The sequence below is a fragment of the Moschus berezovskii genome, chromosome 7 (assembly GCF_049115385.1).
Source record: "Moschus berezovskii isolate FMDL1 chromosome 7, NW_MosBer_1.0, whole genome shotgun sequence".
NCBI classification, from domain to species: Eukaryota; Metazoa; Chordata; class Mammalia; order Artiodactyla; family Moschidae; genus Moschus; species Moschus berezovskii.
The window spans coordinates 86,634,380-86,651,476 of NC_142466.1; the positions used below are offsets into that span (position 1 = coordinate 86,634,380).

At 35.2% G+C, this 17,097-nt stretch overlaps 1 protein-coding gene across 1 annotated transcript in view; it reads left to right on the forward strand.

The window, feature by feature from the left end:
* NAA35 (N-alpha-acetyltransferase 35, NatC auxiliary subunit) overlaps positions 1-17,097 on the forward strand; it is a 92,947-nt gene that overhangs the window by 29,342 nt on the left and 46,508 nt on the right. Inside the window, exons 7-11 of the mRNA XM_055427396.2 lie at positions 4,295-4,361; positions 4,441-4,484; positions 5,679-5,729; positions 6,387-6,470; positions 7,310-7,424. Coding sequence (XP_055283371.1) covers positions 4,295-4,361; positions 4,441-4,484; positions 5,679-5,729; positions 6,387-6,470; positions 7,310-7,424 — 361 coding nt within the window. The remainder of the gene's footprint in view (positions 1-4,294; positions 4,362-4,440; positions 4,485-5,678; positions 5,730-6,386; positions 6,471-7,309; positions 7,425-17,097) is intronic.

The following is a 17,097-nucleotide window of genomic DNA, read 5'->3' on the forward strand; positions in this document are numbered from 1 at the left end:
TCCATTGTGCATATGTGTGTGTGTGTGTGAATACACACAGACATACACACACACACTACATCTTCTTTATCCATTCATCTGTCAGTGGATATTTATGTTATTTCCATGTCTTGGCCATTGTAAATAGTGCTGCAGTGAGCATTGGGGTGCCTGTGTGTTTTGCATTATAGTTTTGTCCAGTTATATGGCCAGGAGTGGGATTGCAGGATCATATGGCAACTCTACTTTTAGTTTTTTTGAGAAACCTCCATACTGTTTTCCATAGTGCCTGCACCAGTTAACATTTTCATGGTTACTGTTTTTAACCTTGTGTACATAGTAAGCAATATGTAGGGAAACTCTTTAAGATCATATAAATATCCTGCTTATTAAAAATCTCTCCATGTATATGTAGTATTCATTCACAGTACTTGCTTGGACTAATCTTAGTGTGTTGACTTCAAAATGATGATTTTGAATTCCAGCACTCTTTCCACATTTTTTAGTTAGGACAGGATCGTACTATAAACAAAGATTCATGCGTTTTTGTTGGGAGTGTAAATTATACAACTTTTTAAAAGAGTAGTTTGGTACTATCTATGATTTAAAATGCTTGTCTTGTTTCATCAGTTTCAGTTTTAGGAATTTAGCCTATAAATATATTCAAGCTTATCCCCAAAGATCTATGTTCAAGGACATTAGTTGTAGTGTTTGTAGTAACTAAAGTCTGGAAACTAATGTCCATCAGTACAAGATATTAAATGACACTACCCTCATACTGCCAAGTAAGTGTTTTGCGCCCTTTACAAAGGAAGGGGTAGGCTTACTTATACAAATTAGATCTCCAAATTAATGTAAAATATGTTTGGTATAGAAAAGCATGTGTAACTTGCTACCATTTTTGCTCTTTTTTTAAAAAGAGATAGGTAGTTAAATCATCATACACAAGATAACTAAGGTATTGAGGATCAGAGTCTATACTTGTTTGTATTGTAATTTTTATTATACACCTGTATTACTTTCTAAGTAAACAAAAAAAAATTTATAATTTTTTTAGTTCAAATTTCTGTATACTCTCTGGATGAAGGACTTACTAAGAGATGAAAGAAATCCTAAAGAAAAGGACTAATAGGAAAAAAGCTGACAGAAGAAATTCTTAGGAAAAATACAGAAAAAAAAAATCAGTTTTGGTGTATTAAAATCCCATTCAAATAAAGATGAGAGTAAAACCCAAATAAATAAATGGCAGTAAAATAAATAGCTTATTCATAGAGGAGGGTTATCAAATGATCATAACATTTAAAAAATTCAGGCTCTGTGTAATCCGAGAAAATCTGAGTAATAATTAGTTAACTTTTCATCTACACAGTATTTAAAATAAGAATATATACATATTTTTTTTACTAGTGAGAGTATGCATTAACATAGATGCTTTGGAAAACAGTTTAGCAGTGTATATATCAATAGTTTTAAACTTATTGATACCATTTAAACTAGTTAGTTCACCTTTAGAACTCAGCCTTAAAGAAATTATTAGGCATATGGACACTTAATGCCCAAATACATTAATCAGTTTTTAATAGTGAAAATTGGTGTTGATCAAAATACTACCATTATGGTTATGGTTGAAATAAATTGTGCTTACTGTATCATATATAATAATGATTATGTGTAATGAATATATAGAGATGACAGTATTTAATATCATGGAAAAATTCATACTTTAAAAAGTTAAGAAGGCAGCACACAATGTAACCAATTATGTGAAACTAAAACTGGAAAAACAAAAGTTAGTTCCTAGACTGGAAAGATATTTTTCTTGTTTTGCTAAACTTTTCAGATAGTCCAGATGAATTTGTCTCAGTTTGGTTATTTTAAAAAAGTTGATTGCCTAGTAAAATCCTTTAGAGGCCTGGTGATGAATAAATACGAATGACTTAAAATCAACAAATAATTTGTTTGAAATGGATGCTTCTGAAGTTCCTAATGATTATGTATTATGTCTCTGCTTTGTTTTTACTCCTGAACTGGAGACATTCTCATTTGCCCAAAGAAGTTTCTTTTAATATGTTGCTCACGTGCAAAATGGGAACCACAGTTCCCCTATCAGATGGCTTTTCTTCTGTCTTGCAGAATGATGTCTTTAGTGTTACCTTTGATTACTTTTTTTTTTTAACCTCCTACATCCAGATTCTTTTACCTTGCAAATGTCTTGAATCTGGTCACTGTTTTTTCTTCTCTATAGCCCACAGAGTGTATAATGAAAATTTACAGTGCTCTCCTCTTTCTTTATCCATTCATAATAATCAATTCTTTTAGCTTTTTCCTACAGTTTCCGTATTTCTGTATAATAGGCTAATATTCTAGTTTCTAGGTTTAAGAATTTATCAACCTTTGGGTAGCGTATAGCATTAAATTTTTAGTGTATACTTAGCATTCGTATATTACCTTCTCCCTCACTCCAAATAATAATTCAGTTTATGGTTAAATCATTCACTATAGACATTATTGTGACTGTATAAATATTAATGACAGATGAGCCAGAGTAGTGTATGCTTCTTTTACTCATACAAATTTTTTTTCTTAAAGGCAGTAACTACTATTTCTTTTGAGTTTGCTTAGTTTTCTGTGTACTTCTTCTTAATTCCTTTCCCATTATTATTAAACTATCAGATAATCTGTATATTTCATCATGTATATATACATCCAGTAATATTTAATTTTTTAAAAATATTCTTGAACTTCTTTGTTCTCTAGCTGGGTCGCTTGCTTTCTAGGCCTCCTGCATAGTTGTCATCCCAGGTTTCTCTGCATTGTTCTCCTGGGAATTCCATTTCCCTCTCTTTTTGTTAGATCCCTAGTTACCTGGATCTTATGCCTGTATTTTTCGTAGTTTGTAACCTTGCTTGTTCAGTGCCTCCAGTTTCTTTGGGGAGACAGGGAGGGAATTTTTCTTTGAGATCTTGTATGTCTGAAAATGTTTTCCCTACCCTTTCACCTGGTCGATGGTTTGGCTATAGTAGACTTCTAGGCTGGAAAATAATTTTCCTCTAAATTTTGAAGGAATTGTTCCACTGATTTATAATCCCAGTGTTAACATCCTGATTCTTGACTCCTGTTTTCTCTTTGGAATCATTTAGGACTTATCTTTTTAGTGACCATACCTTAGACTTAGTCTTTGTCACCCCTTATGATCTTTGAAGCATGCCACAGCCTCTGTTTCTGAATTTTTTGTGTTCTGATTCCTGCGTTTCTTCACTCCTACTTGGAATAATGAAATGGATGGAAGTGCCTTTTAGCAATGTGGTAAACACTATGAAAGTTCATATTTATACATGTACAATTTGAGAATCCTATTTGATGTCCAAGTAGAGATAAGAGTATAAGCTTCATCCAGAGGCTACGTTTATAGCTCTGTAATACAACATGAGGCTTAAAAGACCCAGTCCTGTGAGGCATACAATTCTACTTAGTTCTTTGAGACTAGAATATTTGTTTGTACTTCATTCTCTTTGTAAGGTTTAGTGTTTGACATGAATTGCATGCTTACTGATGTTTTTGTTGAGTCTGGAAATTTCTCTACAGTTCTGGCCACTGCTGTGAATGTCTATTATTCCATTATATTAGGCTTTTATATACATTTTATAAGAATTGTAATATGGCAGAAACACTCCTTTATTAGAGCTTTTAACGTCTTAGCCAAAATCAGCCAGATGATCTTAAACTCTTCATAGTGGATCCAGCAAACGACTTAATTTGCTAATATCTCAGCAGTGTTTTAAATTATTTTGAGAGTGGGAACCCATATTTGAATCATTTTTTTTCTTTACAATAGGTTGAAGTGGGAATGTGGTTCTGCTGGCACTTTGAGTAATTCTGTTTGAAAACTTAACCTTTGTAGCCTAACTGTGTGTGAAAAAACACATAATAAGTTTTGAAGAATCTTGTCTAAATTTTGCAACCTTGTCATCAAATGGTAATTGTTATGTATTTATTGTTCACCTGTAAATATGAGAATTCTTTGTAGGTGGGAATAATTTGTAATATTATCATAAGCATTGTTTTGCAGATGAACATATTAAATGCAAGTATGTTTAAATAGCCTGAGGATAAATAGTTGAAATTAAGGGACTAGAGATAGCATTAGAATGTGGTGTTTTCATGGTATGACTATAAAGAAAGTTGGGTGAATGATAGCAATATTTGAGGTGACATTCTATTACCATTTCCTTTTAGCAAATAGTGATTTTGTAAGAGAAAAATGATAAAAGGTTTTGCTACTATTCAAGGGCCTAATTATTGCTTTTCTGTATAGGAAGATTTTCAGTCAATGACTTATGGATTTAAAATGGCTAACAGTGTGACAGATCTTCGAGTTACAGGTAAAACCATTTATAAAGGTAATTCACAAGTTTTACATTTGAATTTGTTTCCTTTTAAAATCATTGTCTTTATTTCTAGGCATGCTAAAAGATGTGGAGGATGACATGCAAAGAAGAGTAAAGGTATATTTTCTTTCTCTTTTCTTTAGTATAGGATATTTATATTCTTCTAAATGTCAGGTTAACTTTAGCTAATTACAAATAGCTAGTAAGCTAATTAAGACTACCAAGTTCCTTTATGTATGCTGTAACTTTTTGTGGTAATGAGTTTGAAGACTGCTGGAGTGGTTTCTGATGAATTAATATTACTTTCAAGTACTCAAAATTGAACTATTTCAAATTTTTTCAATTTTTTGCCACTGTTTTAGAATTTTAGTATGCTGTTTTAAGAATAGCATAAGATGCTAGAGTTTTAAATTCCTCAAAGGTAAGGAATATCTTCTTCACCTTTGTATTTTTAATGGTTAGGACAGTGTCTAGAACATAGTAGAAGAGTGCAGTAAATAGTAGTTTCTCAAATCTAGTAAAAACCTATGAGCGACAGACACCCTTTGGCCAGACGACCATGATGATTTTGTTCTGATAGAGATTAAAAATGAAAAAGTATATTTCTATTATTTTTTTACACTTATATAATAGCATGGTTGTCAAAACAGTTTTACATTATTGTCTTATTTTATATTTACAGTTATTCAGTGTATTAGGCAATAAACTGCACTTTCAAATGAAGAAAATAGAGCTCAGAAGCATCAAGTAACCTGTCTTGTGTCTTCTTAAGGGCATGCCATTATTAAGTGTCAGTTCTGGGTCTAGAACCCAGATCTACAGGATCTTCGTGTGGTATTGCCTTCGGGTTTTGCCCAAATACTCAACCATATGTAACATATGTATTAAGAAGATTTTGCGTGTTAGTGTAGAACTGATCAGTTTACCATGTGACTTTATGATGTGATTCTGTAAAGATCACATTTCTTTTCTCTGGGTGAGTTTTGAGAACATCAGGAACTTCAGTTAATAGATCTTTTAAAAGAAAGAAGTACTGTGTACCATGTGCTTTTGCTTATGTTATTCATTGTTTTGCTTTTGCTGTTTTTAGTACCTTTTTCCTTTGTGTGATCTTTATATCAAAATGAACTAGGTGTATATAGTACTATTAGGTAAATAAATAATTGATACAGCGTTTTCTTTCCAAATATTTTCTTCAAATAGATTATAGTGTATACTCAATAAATTAATTTATTCCTTTACCTTGTGTAATCATAATTTATGCTTTTACAGGCTTGTGTATGTTTTAATTCACCCTTTTTAAAATTTTAGAGTACTCGAAGTCGACAAGGAGAAGAAAGAGACCCAGAAGTTGAACTAGAAGTAATTGAACTTATTTTCTGGTAGATAATATCAGAGAAGTCTGCCTCTTAATGTTGTAGTTTTATGAACTGCGTTATAATTTATGGAAGCCCTTCTTAAGGTATTTCTTTAAAAATTGGACATTACAAGGGAGTTTATTTCCCTTGTATTTATTTTGGTAGAATTATAATACAACTCTTTCAGATACATGATTTCAGAGTTCTTCGATATTCCTATGAGGTAGGTAGGAAGAAAAAATGATTTTTTTTTTTTTTCAGATGATCCACCAAAACTTGGCAGAAGTCAAGAACTTATATCAAAATTTGTCAAACCTTTGTTGAGATCCTAAATTTTCTGACTCTGCTTAAAGCATGTTTCTATCAGTCCTCTTAAAAATACTAATTAAATCAGTATTGAAATAATAGTGTAACTCCTGACTTGGGAAAAAATCAGTCCTTGTGATACAGAAGCTTTATTATATATTTCTGTTACAGTAAAATAGGCTTCATTTTATTGTGTTTTATGCAGCTCATTTTCAGATATTTAAAAGCCTATAAGTGAAGGTATTTGTAAGGTATTAACACTGAGATTTAGAACTTAATATACTGTATTCTAAAAATAAAGTTTCTTTCACAAGGCTTTGCATCTTTTAACTTTTAGTCCTTTCTTATTTTTTAGCACCAACAATGTTTAGCAGTGTTCAGCAGAGTGAAATTTACCCGAGTGTTACTGACAGTGCTTATAGCCTTTACTAAGAAAGAGGTAAGGGTATTTAATCTGTTCAGTGTTTTTGTTTTTGATGGAATGCTTGATTTTGGTAGTTCTGAGACTTTTCTATTGGAATGTATATGCACACATACACAGCACTCAGCATTTGGTGTGTTTATGTCAGGATATTCTTGATGATTTTCTCTGAAAGTCACGTGAATTTTACATTGTGCCCTTAACATATCCATGACTGTTGTTGATATAAAAATAATGTATTGCTTATTAGTGGATATAATAGTAGAAGCTGAAGTTGCTTCTTTGAAGTTAATTGGAGAAATTAAAAATGAGAATTTTAGGTAGGCTTTTCTTTCATTCACTTAAATAATTAACTTAGATTTGTATAGAACCTAAAACAACCCTTAGATGGTGAATATTTGTGTGTGTGTGTGTGTATTGTGTTAACCTAAGTAAATTACAGGCTAATTTGTGAATAGTTAATTTTGAGTACAGATCCAGCCCTTACAAGCTTCGGTAATTCTCTTTTTTTTTAAATTTCACCTTGATGAATGACTTAGTAGGAATGTTGCAGTTTCTCATTTTCTAGTTGACTACATCTCTTTAGAAAAAAAAAAACCATGAGATTGGTAGAATAAACCAGAAATGTTTCCTATTGTTTTTTTAGTGGTTCCTACAAAGTATTGATATGAGTAAAAAAAATTATTTCTATCCTAACAGGATCTGGGCATCCTGTTATTAAGTGAATAGTTTGTGAAAACCAATGTCATTACAACAAGCATTTAATAATTTCATTATTGTTTATAGGATTTTCCTATTTAATGTATATCTTTCAGTGAAAGAATATGTAAGAATGTTTTTGGTGATTTATTTGCTAGACCAGTGCTGTTGCAGAAGCTCAAAAATTGATGGTTCAAGCAGCAGATCTTCTTTCTGCCATTCATAATTCATTGCATCATGGTATCCAGGCCCAGAATGATACTACAAAAGGAGGTAATGGTCTGTTTTGTTCCTACTCTTTTTGTTGTTGTTCTTTCCCATCCATGGTATATAGTTTTTGGTTTGTTCTAAAATATTATTTGTCAGTCTATCCAAAACATTCTAACTTTGGATTGTTTTGCTCCATAGGCTTTTATATAGAGTGTTTATGGTCCCTTCTTTATGGTCATCCTTTTTCTTTAATCACCTCTCCTCTTTACTGCTTTGAGAGGTCATCACCTTGATTTCAGTCTTCCCTGACTCTGCCAGGCAGGCCCGGGTATTTTCTGTGGCCTCATTGTACTCATACATGCCTCTGTTACATTTTTTTAGTGTATCATATTATAGTTTACCTTGTAATTCGATGAGATTTTTAATACTTCTATGCCAGAGTTTCTTCTTTGTGTATTCCTGCAGTGCTTGGCACATTGTTGACACGCAGTAGACTTTATTCATGAACTATACCTTAAAAGTAAAAGAGACAGTGTACCTTTATTATGAAAACCCCAACTGAGTTAACACTTTAGTAGTGTGCAGCAATTTTGGTTATCCTTAAAATTCATTAAAATAAGATAACATTTATGTTTTTAAAATTAGTTTTTCACAGTTGTTGGTCTTCTAACCAGAAAGTCCAGTTTTTATTGATTCATATTCCTTTGCTATTTTGCCCCTTTTCCTCCTTTTTGGAGAATAAGTTGTGATATTCCCCTTCCCATGAATTTTTTCTTACTCATACATTAGGTAGTGAAACAGTCCAAAGATAATTTGGCTTAGGCAATCAGTATAATCTTTATGGACAATAATTATTCTGAGCTTGTAAATTCATTATTCATTCATTAACATTTTATCATTTTCTACAGAAGAGGGAAAGATTAGATGATGAGTGACTGTTAGATGAGTGACTAGGACGCATTCTGTAACTATGGGACATTAAAAAGAAAAAGTTTTTATGCATAGCAAGCTATCTAGTACATGTTTACAGAGAGTTTAACATTTCTACAACTCTTTAATACTTTGAAATCAAGTGTGAGAATACTTTATGAAAACCACTGTAAAATACATTGCTTCCAAGTAATTTGTTTGGTTGATTATGTATCTACAGGGTATTATGATGCAGAACAAGAGTCAAATGACTTGATTCTAATGCTCTTTTTTTGCCATAACTTTACTACTTGGTCCGTTCTGATCTATAACTGAGGATAATAATTGCCATGGGATCATTAGTTGCCCACATGTTTTGTGGCTTCCCTGTAGTTCAGATCAGTCATCAAACAAAAACATATATGTATATTCTCAACTCTTTCTCTGGTTTTATAGGCTGTTTATGAGTAATCTTCTGGAAGATGGTTTGCATAAAGTTGGTTTGAATAAACTAAGTAAGTGAAGTTTTAAATTTAGGGAGTACTCTGTTCTTTGTTTTTTGCTAAACACTTTTTACACTCACTCAACTTTGTAATTATCCAGCTTAAGCATGAAACTAAACAGTTCTATAATAAAAAAGTGAAAACCTTCCCAGTAAAGTTTATTCTAAGAAAATGGTGATAAAGCTATTAGTGTAGATTAGTTTGGGTCTCATATTATTCATTTTGCCTTCTTAATGTTATTAGAATGCATCTAGTGACAAAATGACTGTAAAGCTTGAAATTGCTGAGCATTGATTTTATCTTCTTATTGGAAAAATACATAGTAAGTGGGAACTTGGAAACTGGTGTTAAGGGAGAAAGTAGGAAGAATCAAACTTGGTTCAAGGATTGCTTGCTGGTTCCTTTACTCAGTGGATATGATGGCTTGATGAAGAAGGAGGTGGAAGTGGTTTGGGGACAGGAGATGCTTAAGGAAGGCAACTTGGGATTTTTTGATGCAGTGACATGGAGCAGACCACTAACCAAGTAAATATTTTGCTCTGGAAAATAAACAGAAGATTTTGGAGTTATTTTCATGTTAAGTGCTAATTGAAATCGAAGAAATAAATGTGGTTAATCAGGGCTTTCTGAGTTCAGGACCTTGAGTTAGACCTTTCATGAAAAAACAAGGGAAGCAGAGAATTCAGTGAAGCACATTGTTGCTCCTTTTATTTGCTTGTGCTATTTTATTGCTTGTGAATTCTGTACTGCTTTTTATATGTCTGTGGAATTCTTCAAAATAATGTTCAGATTATTTCCTCCAGTGAGACTTTTCATGTTCTGCTTGTCAAAGTTTATTTTTCTCTCCCATATTCTTTTCTATTTATCTGTAGATTAGGTTTGATTTAATCTTTCAAATGCAGGCATCTTTAACAGTTGCTAGTAGGAATTAAAAATTTAATCAAACTTCAGTTCAGTTCAGTCGCTCAGTCGTGTCCGACTCTCCGTGACCCCATGAATCACAGCACGCCAGGCCTCCCTGTCCATCACCAACTCCCGGAGTTCACTCAAATTCATGTCCACAGAGTCGGTGATGCCATCCAGCCATCTCATTCTCAGTCGTCCCCTTCTCCTCCCGCCCCCACTTAGGTTGTCCAAAATTGGTAGGTGCTTTGGAAGTGTATCTCGAACTCTGACATTCAGTTTCAAGAGCCCTTGGGGAATTCCCTGGCAGTCCAGTGGTTAGGACTCTGCACTTTCACATGGGTTCAAGCCCTGGTTGGGAAACTAAGATCCCACAAGCTGCGTGGCATGACTGAAAAAGCAAAAACAACAAAAAAGAAGCCTTGTCATCCTTTTGAAAAAATATGCATGATTGAAATGGTGTATTAATCACATGCATTTACCTTCTGAAACCTTAATGACAATGAAGAAGTGTTTGGGTTTTAGCAAATAGATATAATTAATAAAGGGGCATCCCAGGTGGCACAGTGTTAAAGAATTCTCCTGCCAACACAGGAGAGACAAGAGTCTCAGGTTCAATCCTGGATCGGAAAGATCCCCTAGGGGTAGGATCTGGCAAGCCCAAGAGATAGAGAAAAACATCAGCAAAATCTAAATTTATTGGTATTAGCAGTTCTCCTGATGAAATAGTTTGGTACAAAACTTTGCCTATATTGATAGAGCTCTTAATGAGGTTTTTAGTCCTTCAGCTTCAAGCCTAGGTATATAGTCATGGGTGGAAATCTCTAGCCTATAAGAAAAGACCAAAAGAGACAAGCCAAGACAATACCTCTTAAAGATGAGAAGAAAAAAAAAATCTGTATGTAAAATAGTAGTATGTTATAAAAAAGAGAAAAAAATATACTCTTTGACATTCACAATTTTAAGAGCAGAATCATTAATAGAAAATAGAGAATGCAAATTTGAGGAAATCTTAGAGAAAGAGTAAAGATGAACAGATTGAAAATAAAGAGAAAAAAGGAAAGAATATTTTAGGCTCAGTCCAGTTCCATTATTTAATAAAGATAAATAATAAGGTAAACTAATAAAAGTTTTTTTCAGAAATAAAGTTCAAAAAATGAATGTCAGAAAAGAAAGAGTCATGTAATCACTTAAGATTTCCTGGAATCAATAAAGCAAATACCCAGTGTAAGAGCGCCAGTAAAGAGCTACTCAGCATAACCAGGGTGAAAGTAGACTTCTACCGAGGCATATGATCATGAAATTTCAGAACAGTCGGGGAAAATAGAAGATCCGAAGGCAATGGTAAACCACTCCAGTACTCTTGCCTAGAAAATCCCATGGATGGAGGAGCCTGGTAGGCTGCAGTCCCTGGGGTCGCTAAGGGTCGGACACGACTGAGCGATTTCACTTTCACTTTTCACTTTCACACATTGGAGAAGGAAATGGCAACCCACTCCAGTGTTCTTGCCTGGAGAATCCCAGGGAAGGGGGAGCCTGGTAGGCTTCTGCCTATGGGGTCACACAGAGTCGGACACGACTGAAGTGACTTAGCAGCAGCAGCAAGAGATTTGAAAGAGAAAAAGAGGTTGCACGCACAGAATGAAGACAGAATGTCAGCAGAGTTTTAAACAACAGGAAAGGAAGCTAGAAATCAGTGGAACAAAGAACAAAGTTGCAGTAGTCACACTTCCTGATTTTAAAACTTAGCAGCATGCTACATTAATCAAGAGAATTTAGAACTAGTATAAAGATAGTCAAATTAGTATAAAGATAGTGGAATAAAATCAGATATCCAAAAATGATCCTTTATGGTCAGTTGGTATTTGAAATGAGTGCGAAGACAGTTAAGTGGGGAAAGAGAAGTATTTTCAACAAATGACTGGAAAAACTAGATAACCACAGCAAAAGGATAAAGTTCAGCACCTTCCCCACCCCTTCTCACATCATAAACAAAAATAAACTCAAAATGGATCAGTGACATAAATGTAAGAACTGAAAATATGAAACCCTAGAACCTGGGAATAAACCTTAAGAATCAGTAAAAAGAAAAATTAAGTCAGTGAAAAAACAGGCAAGGGATCTAAGGTAGACATTTCTCTGAATATAATTTATAAATGACCAGTAAACATCTGAAAAGATAGATATGCCATGGGAAATGCAAATCAAAATGAAAAGATTCCACTTCATAACAAGTGTTGAGGTTATGAAGACACTGGAACCAACCTGCTGCTGGTAGGAATGTAAAATAAGCAGCTACTTTGGAAAACAGTTTTACAGTGTCTTGAAAGACATAATGTTAGATTTATCACATGACCCAGCCACTCTAATTCTGCTGCTGCTGCTGCTGCTAAGTCACTTCAGTCGTGTCCAACTCTGTGTGACCCCATAGACGGTACGTCTGTATATATACCCAGGAGAAATGGAAATATATGTCTACACAAAAAGCTGTACGGTAATGCTCACAGCACTTTTATTCATAATAGCCAAACGATAGAAACAACCCAGATGTCCCTCAGCAGATGAACAGATAAATAAAATGTTGTATATACATGCAGTGGAGTGGCATTTGGCAATTAAATATCTGCTGCAACATGGATGGACTTTGAAAACATGCTGAGTTTTCACAACAGATGATATATGGTTTTCGTTTATATAAAACGTGCAGAATAGGCAAATCCATGGAGATAGAAAGTTGACCAGTGGTAGCTTTGGGCTGGAAGAGAGTGGGAAAAAAGTGGACTGCTAATGTATATGGGATGTCTTCTTGGGGTGAAGAAAATGTCCTATTTTTCTTGTGGTGGTGGTGGTTTTACAACTCTGAATATACTAAAAGAAACTATGTTATAAATGTTTAATAGATAAATGATATAGTATGTTCATTATATCTGAGAGTTGTGATTAAAAGAAAATCAGTGGACCAGTGTTTTCAGAATTTGAGGGGGAAGTGATTTCAAATCTTGAGTCCTTTTCCAAAACTATCGTCTAATTGTGAAGAAAGATAATACCAGGTTTTTAAAGTCTCAACAAAATTAATCTCCCAGAAGGTTTACAAGACTACTGGAATGTGCTTCATTAAAACAGGAGAGTAAATTAACTAAAGGAAAGCATGGAGTTTAAGGATATAAAAGTCCATCATGAAAGAAAAATGAAATCCCAGGGTCATAATGTAACAAGAACCTAATGCATTGTCTCAGCATTATACATGGAAGACAAGTCCAGATTGAAGAAAAGTCACAAGACTCGAAGTAGATACAGGATCTGTTGTCACCAGTGAAATTGATATAATAGCTGTCTTCCTTAACGTAGAAAGAAGAGATTTAGAGAATTGGCAGAGGAGGATTCTATGGACAGAGGAGCCTGGCAGGCTACAGTCCATGGGGTCTCAAAGAGGCAGACAAGACTGAGTGACTTTCACCTTCACTTGGGGTTGAATTAAAGTGTTAAGTACATATAAGGTGAACAAAAAGTAAGACTTTTTAACATCAGAATATATTTGAAAGTAAAATTTATTTCTGTGTTTACAAAAGTTATCCATGGCCCAAATGTGAAGTATAATTTACTTAATAGTGCTAAACATTGATGATAATAAAATTCTGATCTAACTGTATTGGAGGTAAGAGGATCAAAGTGCATATATGCATGTGATTTATATGTGCTTATAGTGCTACTTTATATTATTTTCAGTGTCTCTCTACATTTATCTCTTTTAGACAATGAAGTAAGTTAGATAACATGTAAAACTGAAAAAAATATGAAATGAAGTAGCACAATAAGCTTGTTATTTGGTGATATGGAGGTAGATACGTAAAGAAAGAGCTAAGAGGAAGTGGAAGACATTGCCTCTGGGAAGAAAGAAAGAAATGGAATTGGAGGGAGAACATTTATAAATAAGAACCTTGTTTGGCTGTGTGATTTTTTTTTTAATTTTTTAAGTTTAAATTAATGTATTTATTTTAGTTGGAAGCTGATTACAATATTGTAGTGGCTTTCCCCATACATCGACACTAATCAGCTATGGGTGTACATGAGTCCCCCATCCTGAAGCCCCTCCCACCTGGCTATTTGATCCTTGAGTGGCATATGCTGCTGCTGCTGCTGCATCACTTCAGTCGTGTCCGACTCTGTGTGACCCTATAGACAGAAGCCCACCAGGGTCCCCCGTCCCTGGGATTCTCCAGGCAAGAACACTGGAGTGGGTTGCCATTTCCTTCTCCAATGTGTGAAAGTGAAAAGTGAAAGTGAAATCGCTCAGTCGTGTCCGACCCTTAGCGACCCCAGGGACTGCAGCCTACCAGGCTCCTCCATCCATGGGATTTTCCAGGCAATAGTACTGGAGTGGCTTGCCATTGCCTTCTCCGTGAGTGGCATATATTTATGACTAAATAAAAGAAACTCAAAAGTTAATGTGGATTAAAATATAAAATTAGTAGTTTAGAATTATGATGATTTATTGTCTGGTAATATTGTACTTTAACTTCCTGAGAGCTGCTGCTGTTGTTTAGTCGCTAAGTCATGTCTGACTCTTCTGTGATCCCGTGGACTGTACCCCGCCAGGCTCCTCTCTTTATGGGATTTCCCAGGCAATAATACTGGAGTGAGTTGCCATTTTCTTCTCCAGGGGATCATCCCAAATCAGGGACCAAACCTGGGTCACCCACATTGGCAGGGGGATTCTGTTACCACTTAGCCACCTGGGAAGCCCTCCTTAGGGTTATACTTGATGCTGAAGCAAAATTGTGCTGCCTCAACCAACTGACTTCATTAGTGGTTTGGCAGTGTACAAGAGAGGTGGGAGCTGACTTCATTTTAAAACAACCATGCATTAGAGAGGCATATGCCATGATGTGCTAGTACCAGGAACTTGAGATGGTAATCTTTATCAATAAAGGAAATAGGTAATTTCTCTTGAATACTTAGAGGCATATCACATGTGGCTTAACTGTAAGTCATTGAGGTTTCCTAATAGTCTGGAGTGTTACTCTAACACCACACCCAAATAACTGGCTCAGAAAGCATTCAATGAATGATTTAATAATAAAGAAACTGCACAGTTTTTACACATATTCCAGGAAATTAATGAAGAAAAACAAAATGCAGAAGACAGAGGAAAAACAGATCAGAAACATTTTTCAAAATTTCCAAAAATTCATTAAGCAATAAAATGACCCATTTAAAGCAAAACAGAAATATTAGGACCAAAGGAGGAAATAATAACAGTACAAGTAAACAGGCAGAGTTCAGAAAAGAAGAGAGAGAAGTCCTGAAAGTGAAGCGCAAAAGGTATGCTGGGCATTGTTGAAAAGTTGAATGTGGAGATCAGGACTAAGGGGGAGGTGGGTTTCAATGATTGATAACCCCAAAGGTGATTCAAGACCCAGTTTTCGGAACCTGTAATTGTTACTTTATTTTTGAAAAAATAAGATCTTTCCAGATGTGATTAAGTAAGAATCTTTTGATAATATAATCTTGGATTATCTGGATGGGCCCTAAATACCATCCTAAGTGTCCTTCTTAGAGGCAGAGGGAGAGTGGACACACACAGAAGATGAGAAAGTGATGTGATGACAGAAATAGAAATCAGTATAATTGAACTGTAAGCCAAAGAATTCCAGTAGCCTCAAGAACCTGGAAGAGGCAAGGAATAGATTTTCTCTTAGAGCCTTCAAGAGTTTAACCCACCTAAAAGTTTAATTTCAGCTAAGTGAAACTGATGTTAAACTTCTGTCCTCCATAACTGTGAGAGAATAAATGTCTGTCTTAAAACACACAATTTGTGATAATTTGTTACAGAAGACCTAGAAACTGATACAAAGATTGCTTGCACACAGTGCAATTGATCATATATATATATGTATTGATAATTATGCTTTGCTACTTTCTCAGGCTTGAGGAGCCAACTTAGACTAATTTCTAGAAAGGCAGAAAACTAGATTGAACTCTGTGGTGTTCAATTAAAATTAAAGGTATGGGTTTAAGTTCATAGTTTCTAATATATATGTATAGATGTATTGATAGAAATGTACATGTAAATATGCATATGTTTGTATGTGCATGTATGTAAATATACTTGTATGTCCATGTAGCAGTAAGCACACTTAGCATCTGAGTCTTGCTTACTAAAGACTATTGTTTGCTAAAAGGAACTGGAGAAGACATGGGAAGCCCCTAAGTACCCCTTCCTCACACGGGCCCACCAAATATATGGCTATACATGGAGCAGTTTCCTCTAAAAGAGATCCAGAAACTAGTTGAGCAACTTATACACATTGGACAGTTGAAATATCCACATCAGAGTGGGTAGGAAAGACGGAGACACACTTGTCATAAACCTTACCCCTGATGCAACATCATACAGTTGGGAGAGAATCCCCAACTCTCAGGTCTATCTGAGGAGTGAAGTGTGTTTTGAAACTACATCTAGCACTCCAACTTTAAGATTCCTTCCAGTGGGGTTCAGTTCAGTTCAGTTCAGTCGCTCAGTCGTGTCCGACTCTCCGTAACCCCATGAATCACAGCACGCCAGGCCTCCCTGTCCATCACCAACTCCCGGAGTTCACTCAAACTCATGTCCACAGAGTCGGTGATGCCATCCAGCCATCTCATTCTCAGTCGTCCCCTTCTCCTCCCGCCCCCAACCCTTCCCAGCATCAGAGTCTTTTCCAGTGAGTCAACTCGTCGCATGAGGTGGCCAAAGTATTGGAGTTTCAGCTTTAGCATCAGTCCTTCCAGTGAACACCCAGGATTGATCTCCCTTAGAATGGACTGGTTGGATCTCCTTGCGGTACAAGGGACTCTCAAGAGTCTTCTCCAACACCACAGTTCAAAAGCATCAATTCTTCAGCGATCAGCCTTCTTCACAGTCCAACTCTCACATCCATACATGACCACGGGAAAAACCATAGCCCTGACTAGACGGACCTTTGTTGGCAAAGTAATGTCTCTGCTTTTTAATATATTATCAAGGTTGATCATAACTTTCCTTCCAAGGAGTAAGCGTCTTTTAATTTCATGGCTGCAATCAGCATTTGCAGTGATTTTGGAGCCCAAAAAAATAAAGTCTGACACAGTTTCCACTGTTTTTCCATCTATTTCACATGAAGTGATGGGACCAGATGCCATGATCTTTGTTTTCTGAATGTTGAGCTTCAAGCCAACCTTTCCACTCTCCTCTTTCACTTTCATCAAGAGGCTTTTGAGTTCCTCTTCACTTTCTGCCATAAGGGTAGTGTCATCTGCATATCTGAGAATATTGATATTTCTCCCAGCAATCTTGATTCCAGCTTGTGCTTCTTCCAGCCCAGCGTTCCTCATGATGTACTCTGCATATAAGTTAAATAAGCAAAGTGACAATATACAGCCTTGACGCACTCCTTTTCCTA